At 42.4% G+C, this 23499-nt stretch overlaps 1 protein-coding gene across 9 annotated transcripts in view; it reads right to left on the reverse strand.

The window, feature by feature from the left end:
• GPM6B (glycoprotein M6B) overlaps window positions 1-23499 on the reverse strand; it is a 106614-nt gene that overhangs the window by 28406 nt on the left and 54709 nt on the right. The window contains exons 1-2 of one of the 9 annotated variants that reach the window (XM_048286454.1): window positions 15879-15921; window positions 10938-11018 (exon numbers count right to left, since the gene is read on the reverse strand). The exons of 2 other annotated variants lie outside the window; for them this stretch is intronic. In XM_048286454.1, coding sequence (XP_048142411.1) covers window positions 10938-11018; window positions 15879-15906 — 109 coding nt within the window. In that variant the 5' untranslated portion in view covers window positions 15907-15921. Of the gene's footprint in view, window positions 1-3311; window positions 3627-10937; window positions 11019-15878; window positions 15922-23499 lie in introns of those variants that run through there. 6 more of the 9 variants (XM_048286464.1, XM_048286483.1, XM_048286423.1 and 3 more) reach the window with 6 other exon arrangements.

A 23499-nucleotide genomic window follows, 5' to 3' on the forward strand; every position in this document is an offset into this window, starting at 1 on the left:
TCAGTAAATCTGCCTGCCCAGTCCTCACATTTTGATTTAATTTAATGCCTGCAAGATAAACCCTGTCATTTGTAATAATTTTTAAACCTTCATCTTTAAAATGCATCCAATCTGTCCTGCAGCCCTGCAAAGTATCTGTTAAACATTTTGCTTCAGCTTTCATGGTGTTCTCCTCTGATAAGGGCTGCTGGTACACAGCATAAAGCTGACTTATTTCTTATCTCCATCAACATGGGGGTTGTTCCAATTCCAATTAAAAAAACTGGGGCAGCAGCCACTCATCTGGGCGCAGAGAAACAAATGTCAGATAAACACGGAATCCATCAGCTGCGTAGTATCACTGCCTGAATCATGAAAATAGGTAAAAGATAGAAGGGGAATTCTATACAGTTTAGCAAACTTTAAGAATCTAAATAATTTTCAATCATTTTAATTTATCAACCAGTAATTATTCATAAAGCACATTAGCTTGTGCAAATTGTCTCAGCTACACTGCAGTCCAAAATAGCTGGCTGTCCACATCTGCCACAGAGATGGGAAACACAAACCAATACCTGTGTGACACCACCGCTCACATACGACTGCTTCAGGTGCTCAAACTGAAAACAGACCTCACTGCTCATGCCAAGTGCTCTGGAAGCATTGCTCTCCAGTGTTCTCCCAAGTACCGGCAGCCCGGTACACAGACAGCATGTAGTCCTAGCCCAGCTTCCTCCAAGTGTTTATTCCACAAAACTGCAGTACATCAAGAAGGTCCTTGCATTGAAAACACACCCCAGAAACATGCAGTTTAAAATTCTGGTAAAGGGAAAAAACCTCTTAGCTTAAAAGTATGATTTGCTATTAGTTAAATGCAGATACTTTCCCCAGAACCTGGCAGTGAAAAGCATACAGGGTGTGAACTTGAATACCCAAAGCAGAATGCTCATCATCTTCCCTTGCTCAGACTTAGCAATTGCAGCATCTCCCAAACCCCTCCAGATGATGGTTTATCTCCTTAGGCTTTGCAATTAATTTCTAGAAGAAAGAGTTAAAAGACCCTGTGATAGCACTTCAACTGCTTCAAGCTGTGGCAGTTGCCTTGAAATCACTGGATCTAGGGCATCTCATAAAGGATGGCCATTACCAAGTCCAGGTGGGATCCTAGAGGGAGAAGTAAATGTTGCAAGGCTGGCAAGCATGTGAGGCATAACAAGAGTTCTGGTCCAGACTAAACGGAGGAGTCATCTTCTGTTTTATACCCCAAAATGAAGCAGCAGCATTTCCCTGCAGGTTTCTTTACACAGAGAAAAAGCCCATTTTCCTCCCTGGGAGCTGCTGGTAAAAGAGTCCTTTTGAAACATTCTGACATTTGAGAAGTACCTGATGCCTGCTGAGCCCATCTGAAAACCCAACTGGTCTCGACAGATTTAGCACTTTGGAAAATCTGCCCCTCAAAACCAAATACGACTCCTCCATGACCACTTCACAGCAGTAACTTTATAAGGGAATCTGGTCTATTTGTTTTACTATAAAAATTAGGACTGTTTCAGCTTTCTGCACTTTATTTGATGTGAAGCATATTGAGAATTTAAGTGAATATACAGAGCATAATGTGAGAGACCATGTGTTACTTTCAGGAATCAGAGGACCGGCAAGAACAAAGCCTACAAGTGTTACATACATACACCTGTGTAACAGATCCAAAGCAGAAAATTATCATAGAAAACCTAGGAAATGGTGGTAACATTGGGATAGGAGGCTCCCTTGCTTGCATTCGATGAAAGCAACAGATCAACCACCTTGACTTGGAAGCAGATTTACTGTTCTACATGTTGTGCTTTCATCCTTGCCAAAACAAAAGGGAAGCCATAAACTCATCATAAACACACTCAGCAACACATTTTGTTTTGCACAGCTGCTAATGCATACAAATAACTTTCTTTAGTATTTATTGTAACATGAATTCCATCGGTTTAAAAGGAGCTTGTCAATCAGGAGAAAGAATTGCTGTAATTTTTGAAGAATGATCAGTTCAAGGTGGTTTTATAGTCAATCTATCCAGGACATTTTGTACATTAATTACTCAAAATCTGCAGTAAGGTGGGTTATTGTCCACATACACTAATGGCTTTCAGAGTTTAATCTCTCATCAGTGGACCTCCTTTTGTGAAATCCCTAAGGGATTATGTAGTACTGTGTCTAATCACTTGACAAATTTCATTTACTTGAAACTGAAGCTCATTTTATATGAAGTGTGTAGCAGAAGTCAGATTCAAAGTAGGAAAACAAAATCTGTTACTGGACAGTACCAGGATTTATCATGTTTATATCTGAACTGCTTAACAATCGATGAAAGAATTCTGCTTGGGGAAATGCATTAGTTGTTTATCATCTGCTTAAGCCTATGAGATACCAGATGAGATACTCAGATTGCTTATAAACGATACACAACAGGTTAAAAAATATGACTCAAGTAAAAAGAGAGGAAATTTTAAAAATTTTGTTACTGTAGTCTACTACACTGAAGAGGAACGGCTATTTGACATAAATTATACGACACAGAAACAAAATATCCCTTGCTGAATTTACGATCTGAAGTTCAGCGCTCCAAACCAACCAGAATCACCTGTGAAGCTGGGATGGCTGAAGCACCTCTCTTTCTGCATTGCCATCTCCCTACCACAGAACCATTACCATGGAATTGTTCTCTCCATTAAGCAGCAATTCTCAGTGATTAACACATCCTGAAATCTAATGTTGCAAAACTCACTGCATTGTTCCCCCTTATCATAGTGCAGGCAGATCTCTACTAAAGTGCAATTTGCCAGATGACACCATAGAAAAGGAATTTTAAAAATAAGAGTAGTATTTGGCATCAAGCTCACTACACGACGGTTGTGTGACATTATAATGTATTATAGGTTGCTATAACCTAGGTCTCCCACACTGCATTGCAAAGCCTTGCTACATGGCTAGTCCCGATGAAAACACCAGATTACGGCTCTGAAAACAACAACCACACAGACACACGCTACCTCTGTAAACCAAATTAACCAAAATCTGTCAAAGATGCAGCAATAACAAGACTTCTTTAGCAAGCATCATTTCGGGTAGGGTTAGGACAGATTCAGAGCAAATACAGACACAGACAGAAAGGTTGATGCTCTATTAATTTGTTGTCAAGCCATGCAGGAAAGGACGGCTGAAAGCCCGAAGATGCAGTAATGATTGTTTAAGAGCTATTTGAAAAAGTGACAAAACTGGCCTAAACCTCTTTAAGCCCCCTGAATGAAAAGATTTAAACAGGCTATTGTTAGACCCCTGGGTACCTTTTTTCTCTTGGCTTTGTTCTGCATTTTCCTCCGCTGCAGTTTCCATGGCTGGCTTCATACCATCCACCAAAAATGCCGCCCCCCCTCCCCCCCCAGCAAGCACTTTTTCTCTTCGCCTCCTTTCTCACTCCCTTCCGTCTCCTATTTACAGCGGCGGTGATTGAGCGGCTCTGTTCTCCCCTACAGTAGATTACAGTCTTTTCCAAAATGCCAGAAAAGTCTTGTCAGCTTCAATTTCGCTCCTCTGACTGGTCCACGAGAAGCTGTGCCAGCTCGCTCAGCTATACGTCACCACGGTCCCCAGCTATAAAATAGCCATCCTGAGGCTCGGCTTGCCACACCGTGGGGACCAGCATCACCCGCTCGCGCCCCCTTCCTCCTGCCCTCCGCTCTTCCCCTCTTTCCCCGTCTCCCAACAAATGTTAATCGATTCTGCGGGCAGTGAATGGATTGGTGGCATCGGGAGGGGAGATGCAAGTGAGAAAGAAAGGAGCCCCCCGGCCGCCGTCTCTAAGGGGAGTGCACGCCGGCACACAATCACAAGGCTCCCTTTCCCATGGGACCTTGTTATTATGCTTTGCATTTTGATTTATTCCACATGCCCTCTGCTCTTTCAAGGAGTGGGGGGTGATGGGTCTGTTCTCTCTGTTTGCTTTCTTTGCCGAGAGTTCCGCTCACCCACGGCAAAAGGCTGTGAGAGAAGCATACAAGCAACAGTGGGCATATATGTATGTACATGGAAATTTAAATTCTTTGACTCGAAAGCACAATGGAAAAAAAAAAATAAAAAAAATCCAAGCAAGGAGACAGGAAGCAAGCTCAAGCGACCTAAAATGCACGTGCAACACTTTAAAGGATAAAATGTTTAAGAAAACACAACTTGGGCTTTAAAAGGAGGTCTGCCACTAGAGCCCTAAAGCCATGCTTGGGAGTGAGCACAGAGTTGCTGTTCAGCATGTTTGATCACTCCCCTAAATCCAGACAGACTGCAGTGTGATCAAATAAGCTGTACTTGGGAGCAACAAACCCAAGACATGCCAACGTTGCACTGCCTGAGGTGACTTTAGGTGTCCCCAGCCCGCTCCTGTGCTGGGGAGCCACAGAGCAGGGCAACACCACATAGGGGTATTGTTCCCCTCCCAAAATCCGGGACAACTGACACATTTAAGGCTGTACTGAGGCTAATTAACCTTGCCTGTCACTTTGCTTGTCTCAATGCCTCACAGTGCAACACACCACACAGGGCACAAGTGCCCAAAGGCACCCCTTTGTGTGTGTAGGACTGTGGAGCAAGCAGGGAGTAATGGCCTTTGTGGTCCAGCCACTGCAGCCAGTTCTGCAGCCCGCAAGGACGCCCAGTAGATTCAGCAAATGCTGGGGATGTTAAAACCTACACCCTGCATGTTCCCTAGAACAGATTCAAACAGGAGAGTGGGAAGAGGGAAGCAGTCCAATGATTTGTAGCTGCAATTTAGTCTCTTCTGGTTGAAGTTACTACACCCACAATTTTGCTGTGCATTTTTATTTCTAGATGCCTAGTGAAAAGCACAAAAGCCCTCAGACCCAACCATTAGAGAAAGTTCCCTTCTTTAAGAAATTAGTGCACAAACCCTCTTCTCTCACCACAGCTAACACAGCTGTTATTTTGCTTGGGGCATTATTGCTCAGACTTCAGGCTTCAGCACAGCTGCCAGGAGGTCTTGGACATACCCTAAGGTTTCATATCACAGCATCAAAACTTGATGTCAAGCATTTGCCTAAAATGTTTCCTTGGAGTCCAGGAAGAGTCTGCAGTTGAACTCCCACTGCAGCAGACCGCCCTATAAGCAGGAGGAAGCTAATTTGTAGATGGCATGAAGTATCCTCAGGAGTCAACATGGGGCAAGGGGTTGGGTTCCTGAAGGTAATCAAATCAGTAGCCACAGCAGAGACCTCAGCCCAGGTGGCAAGGCATATTGTCCAATCTTCCTCTCCAGTGCTCAGACAGCAATCCATACACAGATTGAAATCCTTCCCCAGCAAGACCATGCACTGCAAACACACTCCAGGAAAGAATCAGCTGAAAGGTGAAAGCGTGGGTGATGAGTTCATTATATTCTTTTAATCATTACTAAAAGTTGTTGGTGAAATGATTATACAAAGAAAAGGTTCTACAAAGAGTGTTTTTTTTCCCCATTAAACATCAGTAAGACTGAAAATCCATACCAAATACACCCTCCTTGCTGAAAGTCACACAAATTTTAGTCATTGGTCAAAGCAGTTGATTGCTTCTGACATAAAATTATCTTCTTGGAATGCCTCATTGTGCAGTTGGTACTTCTGCCACAGTCTAGATCTCTCTTTCTTAATCATCTTTGCTTTTAGACTGGAAGGTCTAAAACTTAAAAAGGTTGCAACCTCCCTTCTGACTACCCTAAGTTACAAAAGGCCTGTTCATAACCTAATTCAAGTGGTGTAATATCAATGCACTTATCAGTATAAATACACAGAAAATACACACATAATTTGGAATTTCCTTTATTTAAACAGAAAATACATACCTCTGCTTACAGACTGTCCCTGGAGGAAACCCATGATTGTAGATCTCCCCTCTTTACTGGTGAGACCTACTCCTTCAAACAGCTGCACACCTTCCTACTGGTGAGCAGAATTTGTTAGGCAGGCTCAGGACTTCAGAGCTGATGTTTCAGAAACCCAAACCTAACAGGCTGGGAGATTATTTCCTCGACTCTACTCCCAGGATAACCCCTTTCCCAAACAGGCAAAGAAAAATCAGTGCACAATACCAGAATCAACTTAACAAGAACTTGAACTGAAGACTTCAAAAACCATCAAGGCCAACTATTCAGAAGCATTAATTCTGCCTACTAAATCATCCTCTGAAAGCTTCAAGTGATACATGAGTGTAAAGTTCTCTCCCCTCCCTTCTTACTATTTATGTATGATAGGTTTTAAGCACTTATCATCCTAAGTAATTTCTTGATTTTCAAAGTTCTGCACCATAACTGGTAAATACAGCAGATAAAACAAACTGTATGATTTCCTCCAGTGCTAACATGGGTGCTGATCTTGTGCTTCAAGCATTAATCTCAGCCAGCAAGTTGTCTCATTCAATGTTCCCTCCCTTAAACAGATACATCCTTACATCTTTGTTGTAATATGTGATGAGACTGGAAGACATCAAGTTTATGCCTATGACAACACAGCAAAAGATTAAACCACAAAAGCAAAAATTAAAAAAAAAAAAAAAAGAAAAAAAATCTTTAAAGACTGATATTCAGCAAAAACCTGCTTGTACAGACCAGACTGATTTAGATAACCAGCAACCAGGGCAGGCAGCTAGTTACATTTGAGGAGTTCAGCCCAGCAATTTATTTGCAGAACAAGATAAAAGTGGAAATGAGGAGAGGGGCTGAGCAGCAAGGGTTTCTGCTGCTAAAGCACAGCTCTGAGCCTACTGCCAAACCTCAGGATGAATAACAGCAGAGGAAAGTATGTGAAGGCACTACAGACCAAGTCACATTCACTGCAAAGTAGTTTTTAAAAAAAGGCTTAAATCTATTTTATCTAGGTTTAAAAAAAACCCAAAACCCAAACCACACATTTAATCATTTTGCTCAGTCAATTAAAATAGCACAACTGCAGAAGTTAAAAAATATATTAAAAACCCCATTCTGTTCATGCGCCAGTTCCTTTTGAACATCTATCTTTAATGTCACTGAATCTAGTTTACATTCCTGAAGGCTGAGAAGCTCTACCATAAGCTACAGCAAATTCTTCACAAGCTTTCAGGAGATGAATACACACTTGCCATTTCTACAAAGGCTTCACAGAGCTGTAATAAAGAGTGTTCTCACATAGCTGAAGAGCAGTTTCAGATTGTCTATGTGATCCAAGACTCAGAAGTTAAAATACAGAGATTGTCCCTCAAACAAGACTGACATATAGTCCAAACAGCTAATTTTAAAGACAACTTGCAGAATACCTTTTTTTTTTAAATATGTAAGAGAAAGAACAAATACATGTGAAGCCACTTGGTGCAATGTAATTGCTTGTGTTCAGCTTTAAACCAGTTACCAAAGACTTGCTTATAAAACCCAATCCAAATACTTATGCAAAAGCAGGCAAACTTTCCATGTGGATAAAATCAAAGCATGACAACAAGTTTTCAGTTGTGCAGCAGTCATTTATCAGGCAAGTACTTGAAAAAAAAAAAAATTGGGGTCCATTCTTTCAGACATACTAGGTTAGTAAGAAAATGACATCCAAATTAATTAACAAATAACAGTGGGAAATCCCTGCACTTATACCACAGCATAAAACACAGACATGAGTCTGCACTGCACTTAGGGGTCTCAATCTCAGATTTCTGTAAGAAAGAGCAAAAACAAAGTCTTAAGCATGGATAGTGGTTACCTCTGCAGCCAAAGAAAATCACTGAGTTAACCAATGGAGCTAAGTCCAGGAGGGTAAGCAAACCTTAACAGTGTGAAGATGCCAGTGCTGTGACTCCCTTAACGAAGCCTTGTGAAGATGTCAGTGACTGCTGCCAAGCTAAATGCCTGGTGGCAAGCAGCAGGCAAAGGAGATGTCACTCAGCTGTTGGGTTACATACAGGTCTCTGTCCAGCCTGCCTGTTTCCAGCTGGACCACTGCAGTTACAGCCACTGCTGAGAATCAAAGGTAATAAACAGCCCAGATCCAGAACATACACCAATAGCTAACATACAGTTGGAATACAAAGAAAGAAAGAAAAAAAAAGCCTTAGAAAGTGAATAGATGGTTCTACATGGCTTTTCCAGTAGCTAGGTCTCATCAAGTTCTCGTCTCAAAGACAGCTCAGATTGCAGAGATGTGAAGTCTACCAAAGAAAAAAAGCCTGGAGAACTATAATGAAAGTCACAATGAAAGAAAATGTTGATGTGTTCTTAAGCAGGTGGGAGCTCCATTTCTGCTTATGAAAGGCAGTCAACAGCACAGAAGGAAATAAGTAATTTTAAAAAGCGCTGGACTTTATTTATCTAATCTAAGGGCCTTAGTAACATTTTCCTGGGTGTAAGAAACTTGTATTAAAAAAAAATCTGGGGAAAATAATTCATAACTCTTGACAGACAAAATACAGGAACTCAACCATGCCAAAGACTTCTGAGGAAAGGCAATACAAATGGCAACAAAATAGGATACATTTGAAACTAAGCTGGAAGCAACGTCTCCTCTTGCATCCTTCTCCTGTGAGGCTGCCTGAAGCAGCACCATGGTTTTGGCAAGCCAGAAAGATACGCTGACAAACTAGAGGCCATTTAGACTATAGTACAAAGAGCACAGAAATACAGAAAATGAAAGCCAAGACTTCCTAGCATCTCCCCCAGAAAAAGCTTTCATTAGGCAAGTGTTCAGAGCTCCAGCTCCCATGGCTGTCTTCACCTTCTACTCCAGGTCCACAATTTTATGGCATAGTTTTCTACAAGTGTACTGCATGTCCAGTTTCAAATGCTTTAACATTACAATGAGGCAGCAAAACAAGGCTTTGAGTTACCCAATATCCATTCATTTTTCTCTTCATCAGTGGCAAGATCCTCACACATGACTAGTACATGAAGCCTTCAACAGTACTTCAAATGCTCTTCCAGAATTTTAAGGGCTACGTTTTTGATTTTGGCACACATAACCACCTTTTCTTGCTCCCTCTGTCCGTCAAAACTGAGAGGAGATTCTCAGCTATCATGCCTCTGCCTTGTAGTGCAGGAAAATAATATCCTCAAGTCTTTTTTCTTTGTTGCCTTAATTCTGCACCTTGAAGACAATCCAACATACTTCTGCTGTGAACCTGCTTCTCCAGTACTGTTGTCAAAGCCTACTGCCATCTCAGAAAACTAACTAGAGCTTCTGAATACTTGGACATACTGAAATAGCATCCTAGATATTTATGTCACACTTGCCAGCACTCAAGCAGAAGTGCCTCTTGTACTTGCAGAAGAGCTATTTCTGCCAGCAATTTAGAAGGCAGCAAAGGTATCATTATAATATACTCCTGTTAATACAGCTGCCTTATCTCAAAACACAAGAGCTTGAGGGGCTACCTGTTGATTTTTTTTCTCTATCTATAAATAAATGTCACTGAGTTCAGCCTTGACACAAACTTATCTTTTTGCTCCACAAAGTCAGATTTAATCAGACAATCCTCTCTTAACTTTACATCCAGTTCTGATTTTCAAAATTGCCCTCCTACTCTTTGCATAGACTTCAGCATCCCACCTACAATCTCATCTATTCAGTGCTCGTTTTGTTCTTCAGTCTTGGCTTCAGTCCAGTCTTTTCACAAAGCGTGGAAAAAAGCAGGAAAATAAAAAGAAGTGCAAAACCCTACAGCTCCCCAAAAAGAAACCAGGGGTGCTCATTATAGAAGGGTACCTCACACTGTGCTGTGTACTGGGGCTACACATGGGGAGGGACAAGGATGAAGAATCCTCCTAGAATGTCACACAGGATTCCACGCGCAAACCACAGATGTAGATATGTGTATGTACACAAGCAGAAAACACGTCTGTGTGCATATTCATATGTACATGAAGAAAATGCATACGATTATATAAATGTTTTTACTGAACTGTAAACCATGTGAGCACCGTTGGAACCACTGTGAGGAATGCATACTACTTTACAGAGTCATGCAATAGGTATTCAGTTTGATAGCGAATGCAGAACCATCCCAGTGCTACAGACTGCTACAGACCTCTCCAGCTCAAGGTTTCAAGGCCAGGAACCAAGTTACCCAAGATCAGACTGGAGTTTGCAATAGAGCTAAACCACGCCTTGTGAGCACCATTACCTGTTTGCCTCAGTACCCTGGGCTGAAAAACTGGCCCCACCAGCCCGAGGCTCTGCCATACATTGCTCCTAGACCCACTCATAGATTGTTGGGCAGTTGTGTGTCAACATTTTGAAATGCCCACCTAACCCAACAGTCAAAATGTTGACGTACAAGAAAGCTTCAAAATAATGACTGGTATGAGGTACTGAAATTCATTGTTTGAAGCTTCAGCACCCTGTAAGTCACAATGACTGTAGCTGTTTCCCTGAGACAGAAAATTCCCATTCCAGTGTAATTAAACTATACTTTGGGAAAGATCCTGGACTAGTTCTGTCATGCAGTGCTGGACAGCCTGTTGAATTGCAAATATAGTTTCTGTTCACACATAAGAGACTAGTCATGAAATCCTCAGTTAAGACACTAACGAAAGGGTCCCCAATTAATCATTGTATTCTTTGCAACAGCAGATATCCTCATTAGGAAAGCAGCAGGACATTAACAAGTCCCACGTTGAGAGTGTCCAATTAACTCATCAACTAAATATGTGCCAAGCAACTTCTCCGGTCTAGCTTTTCCAGTCCCCACTTTCCAGCTGCAGCGATTGGGATCCCAGTCATGTCTAAAGTAGTGGCTCTTTTGCTCTTTGCAAAGCCTTTGAGAGCGCCGCCGGTGAACAACAAACAACGGCCACTCAAGTGTTTCACAGGTCTTTCACTCGCGCCCATAAAAAGCTAAGTGTGCACTCAACGAGTTCAGCACAATTAAGAAAAAACCCCCACCCCTCTACCTTTATAAACAGGGAATGACTTAACCTGCTAACAACGAGTGTGGTTGGAGCTCCGTCTGGATCATGTCATGCCTCGATTTTTGCCGTACCTCAGCAGTGGGTGATCCTGCATACAAAGTGAGCTCTTAGACAAAAGTGCTATAGGGTGAGTTAAGGACAAAGTAGCAGCTTTCAGCCTGGATTCCCAGATAGGCTGTCAAGTAAAATCCCTTGCCAGGGCAGGATTATTCCCTAGAGTATACATTTCCAACACTTTATCTCGCCTAATTTTCTAAGTGTCTCAAGCTTGGAGCCTTTCAATGTTTCGCGAGAAGAGCCATTCTGTGGCCCGGCAGGTTTTGAGGCTTGGCACAAAGGAGGGCTTGCACAAAGGCCAGGGTGCCGCTGCAGTCAGCGCAGAAGGAGCAGCTTCTCCAGAAGGAGCAGGGTCCCTGTCTCTGAAATGGCCTCCAGTCCTGCTGCCTGAAAACCACCCAGACTCTCTTTTGAGCTATCCCTAGTTATATCCCCATTTCTGTTTCTTTCCAAACATGACATTCACTTGTTTTAAACAGCTGAAAGGCATAATTTCTGCACTCTGTTATGACTCAGAGTGAAATTCATTTAGCATCTACTTTTCTTCATCTGTCCCTCGTATCATTCCCATCCCATTTTATTTCTGCTCTGGTTTTCAGCACATTTGTAACCATTTCTCTTGCACTCAGAGCTTCCCAAGTGTAAACACTAAGCATTCTCATTATGTGTTTCCTCTGGAGACCCTGACATTCGTTATTGAAAATGCCCCAGGCATTTTTTATTTCAGTAGTACTACAGACACCTCTTCCATATATATATCACTACTACTGATTCCTGAAGTAGTTATCTGTTCCACCTTTCTGCACCATTTGGAGAGGAAAAGAAAGGAATTAAGAAAGGGAGAAGGGATGGATATATTAAAACAAACCCTACAATTAAAACAATGAGAAAAGCACAAGGCAGAAACAACACCCAAGGCTCTGGCTAAGGTTCTTTCTTCGGTCTGTAAGAAGAACTCTGAGTGGAAAAAAACTTTACTACATCAAGTGTATGCTCACTGTCCTGAAGGTGACCAGAGGCATGTTGCTCAACATGGGACAGAGCTCCTCTCATTGCAGCTCAGAGACTTGCCCACAGGCTGCAGAAAAAGACCAAGCCATGCCCAGCCAAAATCACCCAGCCCAACTTGCCTGTTCACAAGTTTATTAGTACAGGGAAGAAACTGAAGACCAGCCACAGCTTTAAAAGTACTTAAAAATGCTTAATTCCAGCCATGGTCCTCAGAAACTAATTGTGTGTTTGAGTGTAGCAGATACTTCTACTGCAGACAGAACACGACCAGATTGCAAAAGCAATCAAAAGCCCATTTTCTTAGTTTAATTTGCCATTAGTACACTGCAGATTTATAGAGCCAAACAAACAAATATAACTAAATTTTCACTGCCATTTCAAACTGTTTCCAAGCAAATATCATAGCAACGTTATCAGATCATCAAGTTCACTCAATCCCAAATTCTCTACAATAAAACAACACTTACACATGTTTAAAGGAAAACAGAAAATGTATTCCTGAGTATCTCCCTAGTTCTGGACCAACAGGGTCCTGAGACAAACCCCATCATTTAAAGACCTTTTCACAACTTTAAGAGAGAAGGAAAAAAAATCAGTCAGTATTTAACAACTAGTGTTCTAGTGTTTAGAGATTTTTAATATATACTAAACACTGATGAATGTATTTATTTGAACCTCAAATACAATCATATAGATATGGCAACAGACTAAGTAGTATTTCACAGACTCCCTTCTGTTGCATAACTGAGAAGAAAAAAAGTCACGCCAGTTGCAGCATCCCCCATTTCCCGAGCTGAAGGCGACTCTTCACAGAGGGAGCTCAGCGCGGCGCCGCCAGTGAGCACCACTGCCCTGCACGCATCAGCAGCTTGGAAAAGAAGCGATGGAGGCCTTGTCACGGAAAATCTGTTATTTCAGCTTAAACTGCACTTCTAGGGAACAGAAAGTAGCTGCCCGTGTTGCACAGAGAGAACCCCCGGGCTCCAGGGCTGCGGGATGGGTGATGGTGGCCGGAGCTCGCACACCCTGGCAGCAGCAGCCCCTCCGCCCCGTCGCGGTGGGTGCCGGGGAGCGCCCCAGGACCCCGGCTGGCGGGGATGGGGGGTCCCAGGGGCCAGGGCAGCCGGCGCCCCTGGGAACCCGCCCGGCCCGGGCCTTCACGGGTGACCGGGCTCGTCAGCCCCATTCAGCGCCGCTCCCCGCGCACAATGCCCGCAGCCGCGCTCCCAGAGCACGGGCCTCCCCCTGCTCCCGCTTTTATCATCCTTCATATCTCAGCGATGACAGGCCTGAAAGGGCTTCTGATGGGAAATGTGCTTTGAATTAGCATATTTCCCCCTGCATACAATGGAGGCATTAAGCTGCTGCGTTTTGCAAGTCCAAACAAAAGCAGCCCAGGCTGTTTTTAGCATCACTGTTTGAAGTTTTATTCCCCTTCTCTCTCCCGAGTTGCAAGCATATTTAACAAATTTTCACTCTTTCTGTAAAGAAGGAAGCACGACTGATAAAATCTTATTATTTGATCGGTTTCAGACTTTAGAAGAAAAAGACAATCTTTCGATACTGCAAAGAGCAACACGGTGTCTGTGCACTGCTTCCACTGAAGTGCAGCTCAGGGTCCACCCCCCAGAGAGCTTGTGTGGCTGCCGTCAACACTTGCACGGACCCTGTCATCGAGGATTTCCGAACTCGAACACATTCACAGTAACCCAGTAGAAAGGGTCCTGTATTCAGCTCAGTTTTACCCCTGTACCCCGGGCACACTGTTGAAAATACCAGTTTTGAAAATGAGAAACGGAACCACTGTGCTGTAAGGAGAAGCAAAAAAAAAAAAAAAAAAAAAAAAAAGCGCCTTTCCCCCATCCTGGAATTATCCTTTGGTTTAACAGGAGAGCTGAACCTCAGAAGTACAACCTTTATGAAGTGGCTTCAACCTAGAAAGTGAATTTCTATTTGCCCAGAAAAAGAGGGCAAGAGGAAGGAGATGGAAATTAGTTCAACACAGACAGAAGAGGAGGAAAAAGCACTCGTGCATCAAAACATCTTTGGGCAACAGCTGCCAGGAGAAAAAAACTACCTCAGCTCAGTGTGTTTGTCTATAATTGCTCATTAACACAGTTGGACCATTAGGGAGCCAGTTTATGGCTTTCTTGGTAAAGAGGCATGTCTGCCTTCCTCCTACATTAAACAGAATTTTCTCTGAGAGGAAGGCATAAGATTACAAAGTCAAAATGCTTCTTAGAGGAAGGATTTGGTGGTTTGGGTTTGGTTCTTCTTCTTCTTTTTCTTCTTCTTCCCTCTCCCAAAATTTCCACAGTATTTATGTAATCTTCTATATGCGGCACAGCTAAGAACAAAAATCACACTCCTTAACAACATGAGATTACAGCAGAAAAGCAGAATGCCAATGAGATCCCAGGCAGGCAGCTTGCAAGTGAGGTGGATATAAAAGCTCTTCAGAAAAAAGCCTGGGTTGCAGCCTGCAGAAGGAGTCTTGTAGGAGAAATGTCTGCTTTGTTCAGACTCTTCTGTTCTGTTTGAGAAAATTTTCCTGAGGATGAGGATCCATTACTGCTCCTTGATTTCTTTTGCAGCAATGCTCAAGATACTCAACAGTGCAGGAGCACTTTGCTCTCAGCCATCCACTTCCACCCTGCCACATGCCAAGCGGCCCACGCAGCACCGCGTTCCTTCCCGCAGAGTGCCAGCCCCTGCAGATCTGCACAACCTGGCAGGAGAGGCATTTCACTCACTGACTTCCACCACAATGACAGAGCTCCCGGCCCTGGCACAGTACAGTGTCCATATGGCAACTGCGCAGCAGCGACTGAGGTCTGACTGTAGACATCCTCCTCCCTCCGGCAGGGACCCTCCCTTCTCACCACAAGGTCCTCTGCAACACAGCATCTACAGACCGAGGGTCTGACCCCTAGTGACTCACACTCTTCTCTGATGCACCAGCTCTGCCAACTTGACTCCCAGGAAAGCTTTTTCATAGTTTCCAGTAGCCACAGGTTCACTTTTAGTGTGTTTGTTCAGGGGCACAAAGGAATCCGGCTGGAGAGGACTACACATTATTTGGCAGTATTTCTCTACCACCACATGAACATTGCCTTTAAAGGCTGGGCTGGACATGTGTTTTCCCATGCTCTGAGGCATTTCACAACTTGGTACCAAAGTAGTAGACAAGGCTGCCACATGTTAGCACAGGAAGGTCTAATGTCAAAGCAAAAGAGAAGGGACTTAAGAGGCCCTTCAGAGGCCTTCATTAGGTCATTAACAGATGGGTGAGAGTAACAAAGCAGTCTAGGCAGGAGAAAAGAGGAATTAAAGACCAAAATGGAGACTGTTTTTCTCACTCACACTGGAATGAGAACTTCACTTTGTAAGTGCTCCTTCTGAGATGACTCCTTTGGAATAAAATGCCACAACAGAAAACGAAATAAAATAGATCTCAGCTCCATTCACATAGAATTCTCCTTATCTCAACCCATGAGACTTTTGCTACATTTTCTCTGCATTACACAGCTGAGGAGGGCACCTAATGTCTAGCCAGGGTCAACCCACAACAGGTGGTAAGAGATCTGACCACTAGAAAGGTCCAGTAAACTCAGCAATGAGATTTTATGCTACTTAGGGATGAATGTCTATCAAAAGAAACTTCAGGTAAAACAGTGTCATAACTTTGAATTTAAATCAAGGAAAGAGAAAGCTGAGAAAAAAAGCCCTCCACTTATTTAGAAATACTATGTCTCACCTGCACAATTTCTCTTCAGCATCTTGGGGTGTGAAGAAGAAAGGAAGTGAAAAAACTCAGACCAGGGTAAACCAATGCCTTTCACATTGCTGACACTCAAAGGGACATGATCACAGCACTTACCAATCGAGGAAATATTCTCAAATTTCATTTATTCTTCAGATTCACTGGATTCAGACCAAGGATGAATACAGAGCACATGCCGCCATCCGCTGTGGTGTTCTGGCACAGGGCAGCACCCTGCCAACAAAGACACCACTCTTCCTTTCAGAGAGCCCCAGAAAGAGCGCTCTGTGTTCTCATGTGATGAGGCAGGCTTTTACAACTTGGATCACTACAGGGTATTGAACTCTGACGGTCTGCTTACTGAGGGTTCACTTGCTTTATCTCAGACCGCAACAGGTAGGTATGATATCTAAGCTAAAATAAACCATCCTCATCACATTTATTTTGGCATCATGAGTCACTATCTTACTGAAACAAAACTACCTTCTCAGCTCCACATTGAGTAAGTGCTATTAACTTTTCCAATATCCCACCTACTGCTGTTTTCTGCTGTGCAAGTGCACAGCATAGAAACATCTCAGAATATGCTTCACGCTTCAGCATTCAGTGAGAAGAGGAAGACACAGAGAATGCTCAGGATATACTATGCCTGCTCCTGTAGGCAGAAATAGTTTCTGGCCTTCTATATTAATCTCATGAAAAAAAAAAAAAACAAACCCCAAAACTATTGGCACTCACACAAGAGATTGATGTGCTATGAAGCAGGACAAGCTCCACACATTTCCTTTCCTGTCCTTTTAACTCAGTCTAACAAAACTGATTTCGAGGATCATTACTATTTTTGCTACTTTCTAAACACTGCCCTGACTTGGGGATTCTTGCTGCAGGTATCAAGGCAGAGCTGATTTTCAGTCTTCTCAGGGAATGGTAGAAATTTGCTAGTCTAAATTTTCTGCTCCAAATGCAAGAGTCCCAGAACTCATTCAGACACACAGATGTTAAAGAAAAAAGTACCATGGCTTTCAAGATTTCCCTTGGAGAGAGGATCAGGATTCAGAAAACAGAAAATTCCTTTCAGATCAAGGTTGGAAAGCAGAGAATGCCAAATACTGAAGATCTGGGCCACCAGCTACATCATGACCAAGATCAGGAGAGTGATGCAAGTAGGCATAGAGCAGGGTGAGAGGAGAAATAAATGCTTCCCCCACGTCATCCTATGCATCCTAGTTGGAGTGCACTGCCTGGACAGAGTCCATGATTCTACAGCCCTGAAGTTTCCCACAGGGATCCTTCATGGTCCCAGACATGCTGTACAAGCTGATCCCAAACTGGGGAGAAATAACCTGTGTTCTGCTACAGAGAGGCTTCCTCACAGAATTGTACCACTGAAGCTAAGAAGCCCAGAAACACTCACAGGCCTGGATACTTACAAACACTTTTCTCCCCAAAAGACACGCTCCTCCTTTCTTTCTACCTATGCTCTATCTGCAATGTAACATCACCACAGATGTCGACAGAATTTCATCTCTCTTCTAAATAGATCAAAGAGAAAAAAATTTATATATATGTGTGTGTGTATATATATATATATAAAAAAATATATCCCAACTAAGCCAAGATGTAGCAACTAAGTATGTGGGATGCTCTACAGAAGTGAAATGTAATTTTTCCACAGTTTGAATCATCTGACAGTGTTCTGCTGATCCGTTCTCATAAATATTGTCTAAGATTTTTCCTTCAGGACACAAAATACATACTACCAATACAGAGTGGGCTCTACTTTCCACCCCTGCAAGTTTAAGCACTGTTATGGATATGCTCTGTAAATAAGCCCTGTGCAGTCCCACAGAAAAAAAGAGATTGCACACCTAAAGCTCAGCAGATACTCAGAACTGCAATGGAGAAGCAAGACTAAAAATCAGCCATTTACATCTTCAAATATTTGTAATTTCTATCTCACGAATCACCGTTTTCTTTTCAAAAATAATGCTTCTCAGTGCTCATGTAAGCCCTAAGTTTAGAGACACAGGGAAAGAATTTCTACTCCTCTACAGTAAGAGTTACAGAAGGAGTTTCTGCCTCCATTTCTCCTTTGGACCACATTTCAGCCTGAATTTAACCACTTTGTTATACGGAATAGTTGATGTATATGTAAGTGAATGAGATTAAAGGGGAAAGCATGTTTTTGCTTGGAAACATGCACACAACACAGTGTTGAAAAACTAAGTATATAAACTTTGTGTTTGCTAAGGTACTTCACGAATGTAGAACAGGTGTATTACCCTTTTTGATGCATAAACTAGGCCACAAAAATTACTTCCACAAACTCTAAAATCACGTTATTGATCTTTCACAGTATGTGCCTGCATTTCCAGATGGACTCTTAGCTACAGGGGTCAATTAGATACCACAGATATCTTTAAACTTAACAAATTATCTGAACAGAAAATGTTAACAAATAAAATAGGTTACCATTCATATGAGCCACATCTTCAAGGAGTAGGAAAGCTACTTTCAAGTTATCTTCAGAGGAACATGTCAGTAATTCTTCTCTGAATTTTTAGCTAAGCTATTTCTTTCTTTCACATTATTTTTGAAACTTTATAAAAGTTTTCTAAACTCTGCATGCTAATTAGATTCTAATCCAATTCACCAGATGTGGGCAGTCATCAGTACTCTTCACAAGACTTGTGACTCAAAAAAAAAAAAAAAAAAAAAAAAAAAAAAAAAAAAAAAAAAAAAATCAAAAAATCACAGTTGCTTCAGTTCCTCCTTGCAAGGGAGCACTCTTCAGCATTTTGCTCTTAACAACATATCAACCAGGGCCAGAATTGAGTAGCACAGGCTACATTTCTACCTCACACTGAGTTTCTCCTCTCAATAGTTTTTGTATGATTTCCTGTTTATTTATGTTTGTGCCTAAATGCGACATAAAAAGCATGAACAATTTTCAGCTGCAACAGCAGTATTTTAATTCTTACCAATTTATTTGACAATGCTCCTTTTTAGAGAGGATTTTACAGAGCAAGTGGAAATGGAGTTTTAAATGTAATTTGGTTAAGACTCACACTGCACTTAGGAAATACCTATACAGCAGGGACAGTAACTAGCAACTATGACATTACATTTAAACACTGGTACCCAATACTTACTCATTAGCATCCTTCTGGAATTCTGCTCCTTTTAAGAAGTTTCATTCTTTTGCTTTAGAAATAGCTATAATCTGCTAATACATGATCTGCCTGAAACCCCCTCTGACAAGTTCTACCAACACAGTCATATTTTTCCCACTTGCACTTTCACATCGTTTGAATGCATGCATTGTCAGCCTCCTCTGCCTCCACCTCTCCTTTCCTACATTATGTGCAGCACTCATTTGTTTCAGATTAGAAAAAGCACTAGTGGATTCTGAGGCCACTAAAAAGAAGTTGCCGGCATATGGGATCTGTGGGAAATTTGATCCAGTAGGTGAAATAAGACTTAACTTTAGAGCTGATAAATAGGATAGAAGTTTCAAATATTATTATTATAGAATAGGTTGCATTTTTCCTTTTAAAGTTATGCAGAAGAACTGTGGCCATTGCCCTTGCAGAAAACTGCAAGAAACCTAGGGTTTTTTTTCAGCATTTAGACAGATGGCCCTGGCTTCAAATATAGAAGACCTTCCTACACAAAACAGAGGTGCTGGCACATGATACGTGGGTGAAGGATATTCTGGATACTTGCCTGGGAATGTGTGGACCCAAGAGGTGAAATAGCAGGATAAGAGAGAAAAAAGGAGACAAAAAAGAAAAAAAAGCTAAAAAGGAAGAGGGAAGAAGGAAGCACTAAAGCAGCAGGCTCAGAAGGCATGGTGAAACATGTCAGTGGCCGGAAAAAAATGCAAAAAGCATCACTTTCTGAGCAGATGGGGAGTGTATATGTACCTTTACATGGGGGTTCAGATTACTGCATTGATCACTATTTCTGAATACTAAACGGGGCTTGAGATTAAGAGCAAAGAAATGGCTTTAGTTCAGATGCAGGAGGCGGCAGAACCCTTCAGACTCCATCCACTTCCCACGTGAGTGGGAAAGCAGCACTCCGAGTCGTGCCAGAAGACAAGGTCATACCAAACGCTCAGTGGGTTTCACCCCACAACTGGACCACTTCAGGATCCCCAGCTGGAGACTCTCCCATCCAAGCAGCAACCCCCAGCAGTGCTGTTCTTGCTCACAGTCTTCCACCCCTGTCGCCTGTCACAGCCCTGGGCTCACAGTCTTTGTCTCCCTCCTGAATAACTCCTCCTGCTTTCAGCCTGTGCTTAATCCTCCAGGAAACCTCATTCTCCCAAGAAGAAGAGTGCTTCTGTACGTAATCTCCAGACAGCAGCTGTGACCCCGGCACCCAGAAAGGCGATCATTGTGCAGAACTGTGGTAGCAGGGGTGAACTTCCCCTCTCCCCCCCACCACTTGTTTAAGGGCTGCTGGAAGCGCGCTGTCACTTTATGTGCACACACTGCCAGCAGTGATTTTCTCTGGCAGCTGTGGGGTACTTGTCCCTTCACCCTCATTGCAGGCTACCCTCAGAATCTGCACAACCATCTATTTTATTATTTTTTATTTTGCATTTTAAGGGATTGAACTTCCCACCTGCCAACAGAAGGAGCACTTGTTTTTTGCATTCAGTCCTCGAGGCTATGGCAGTATTACTGAAAAGTGACTTTGTCCATTTTTAATATCCAAAAATACAGAACAGCTGTGCTTTCTTGAAGTCCTTTTGTTTAAGAGTGGCTCTGAGACAATACTAAATTCAAGGCTGCCAAAGCTCAGACCTGAACGGCCTGAAAAATTGCCTTTTTCTTTTTTTAAGCTAGTTCTCAAGACACACTATACTACCAGCATGTCAGTAAAGCAACAGGTGTTATTTTAAGGCAGAAGAATTTGAACAAGGTAATTCTTCATGGCAGGCTTATCAGCCTTTTAGAACACTCAGCTTTTATTATTCTGACACAAGGCAAACTTACGTAACAGCACAGTGCGTACTAATTTACGGGATAACAACATGGATGTTGAGTTTGGAACACTGCACTTTTGTTTCAGACTGTGGATATTTCCCATACTCCTAAGAAAGGCATATGCTGCGCAAACACTTTTAAAAGCATCCAAGTGGAATTCAATATATTGAAAGAAGCTAAAGTACTCTGGAGTGATTAACAAACACGCTTCAGCAGAATGGCACAAAAGGATAATTAAGAACTAAACCCACAGAAATACTGAGACAACTAAAATCTCTCAAATTTCTTCTTCAATTGATCAGAAAAGCCCACTTGCCCACTGATGGTGTACAGACAGATTGAAAAGTGGTTCAAGATCACTGCCAAGTAACTATAAACCTTCCCATCTTCTAACGCAAATCCTCACTTTTGGGGGATTTAAGGGCTCCTGTTTGGAGACAGTGAGAATATATGCAGCCACAAAGCTGAACAATATCCCTTCTCTGACTCCTGGCTAATGTTTCTTCTTTGCAGGCAGAAGCGCACTGAAAGCCATCCACCCAGAATGCTGGTCTCTGGCAGAGTAAGAGTCAGAAGAAAAATGGTATCAGAAAGACAGAGATGTCAGAAATGGCAAAAATACCAGGGAAAAATGATATGACTTCTTAGTTTTCCAAAATTAGCCTGTTTGACTTTTCCTTTATCCCAGAGGACAAACACCTCAAGGACAAAGAAATGCCTCTCTCTTCTAGCTCAATAGAATTTTTCCAGACTCTGCCTATGCAATCCAAGTCATCATCTCCCCACTGAGACAACACAACTCTGGTGAAAGGTAAATGGTCACTATTCATCTTAGAAAAACGGATCACAGCAAAACTATTGTCTCTCCTCTGGCCCTTCCCAAAGTCTCCTACTCACTCCTTGAAATATTGTTGATATCAAAGTCCTTAACCAGAAAAGAAAAACAACTAAAAATCACTCTCAGTACCTTCTCAAAGGCTGAGAGAGATTTCCAGGAGGGATTTTACACTGAAGTACTATTTGTCCATCTTTAGAACACACTTTCCCTTCCCTCATTGGCTAGAAATATACTTAACAGAGGTACATGCACACACACATTCCTGCTAGCTATGGCACACATCTTCAGGACTAGTGGACCTGATGATGAAAGACACTTTGCTCCCACAGGCTGGAGAAAATTTCTCAGCTGTAACTCCACATAGGTGAGCCATTCCCACTCTCGTGCCTGCTTCCCTTGTCTCTTTGAAAACAAACATTTGTACACTATCTGCCATGCTAGCGCCCACACGCAGGTTGCCCTGAGTATCTGAACATTCATGCCACAACCCAGCCCTTCTACAGATGAGGTAAAGCCAACCAATTAACATGCTGAGGATCCTATCCCATAGTGACAAAAGACTGCAGGCAGCAATGTGCCATGAACATTTACATAATATTATATCTGTGCATGTACAATCAGTGAGCATCAGTGCTACTTCAGGTGGTTGGCATCAGCACTGCCTTCCTCATCAAGTGCTTTGCAGTGAGTAAGCAGCTCTGGGGCAGATCTGTAATCTCTGAAGATGCTGTTTGCCTGTCTTCATCATGTCTACACAAATGAACATATGGCCTTCTAGCACAAGGCCAGCTTACACAGTCATTAATTAGATATAATTTCAGCCTGTTCAATGTATCTGATACAAAAATCTGTCCTCTGGCAGGAATGCCATGGAACTTTGTCTCTTTGTGAATTGACTCATCTGATGAGGAGAAGCAACAATTTTGCCTGTGACTAGGTAAATATCTGTTTATTACAAATGCAGGTTAAGCAGTGTAAACACACCTGAACTTGCCAGAGGGTTTCTTCTCACCCTCCCTATTTCCCACTACAAGTAGTAGCATGTGATACCCAAGATATCCCCTCTAGCATGTGATACCCAAGATATTCTCCAAAAGCACCATCACAGCTCAGCAAGGCATTACAATGCCAGTAATTCAGTCCTGCTGCCAGGCTCAGAGAGCTAGTCACAAAACTCATGGGAAAGTGCATGGAAGCAATGATCCTATATGCAGATGCGCCTCATGGCTCTATGTACTTAAGTAGACTTTGTGAATTGGTGCACTTCACTCATTTTTAAGGGAATAATCAAGAAAGAGGATTAATTAGGGCTGAAGACTCAGGAAAGTTGGTATGAAAAATACATTTTTGGTAAAAGGTGGTAAATTTTTGTTCAGATTTTGCCGCATTGCTTCATTCTCTCACACAGCAGCACAAAACAACACCAGGCACATACACAGACCCAGACAGGGATGCTACTCAGAAGTAACCAGAGTACATGATGGCCTAAAGAAGGAGAACTTTGAGCTGTGCTCTCTTCTTTCATCACACACAGCACCGTGCAGGAGTTTGCAATGCAGCACTGTTTGCAGAAAAGCATAGCAAATTCAAGAAGTTTGTAAGAACTTCCCAATAACATATGAAGTGCAAACTGCTGGTTTATGAGGAGAGAGACCTGACCTACAGGCACGGCCTGGAGCTAATGGGGGAGAGGACCTTCTGTGTGAAATGTGAGGAGTCTTCAGCAAAGCAAAGCAGGTACCTCACAGAAAGAAGTGAGGATTTAACAACAACAAAAGAAAAAGCATTTGAGGGATAGCATCCAGTTCAATGATTTGTCTTTAATGGTACTCAACTACTCCTGAAGTACTGTAAAAGAATTTTTTAATTTCTCTTAGTAGTTCTTGATTATATACCAGTTACA

Source organism: Corvus hawaiiensis, chromosome 2, assembly GCF_020740725.1.
Source record: "Corvus hawaiiensis isolate bCorHaw1 chromosome 2, bCorHaw1.pri.cur, whole genome shotgun sequence".
Lineage (NCBI taxonomy): Eukaryota > Metazoa > Chordata > Aves > Passeriformes > Corvidae > Corvus > Corvus hawaiiensis.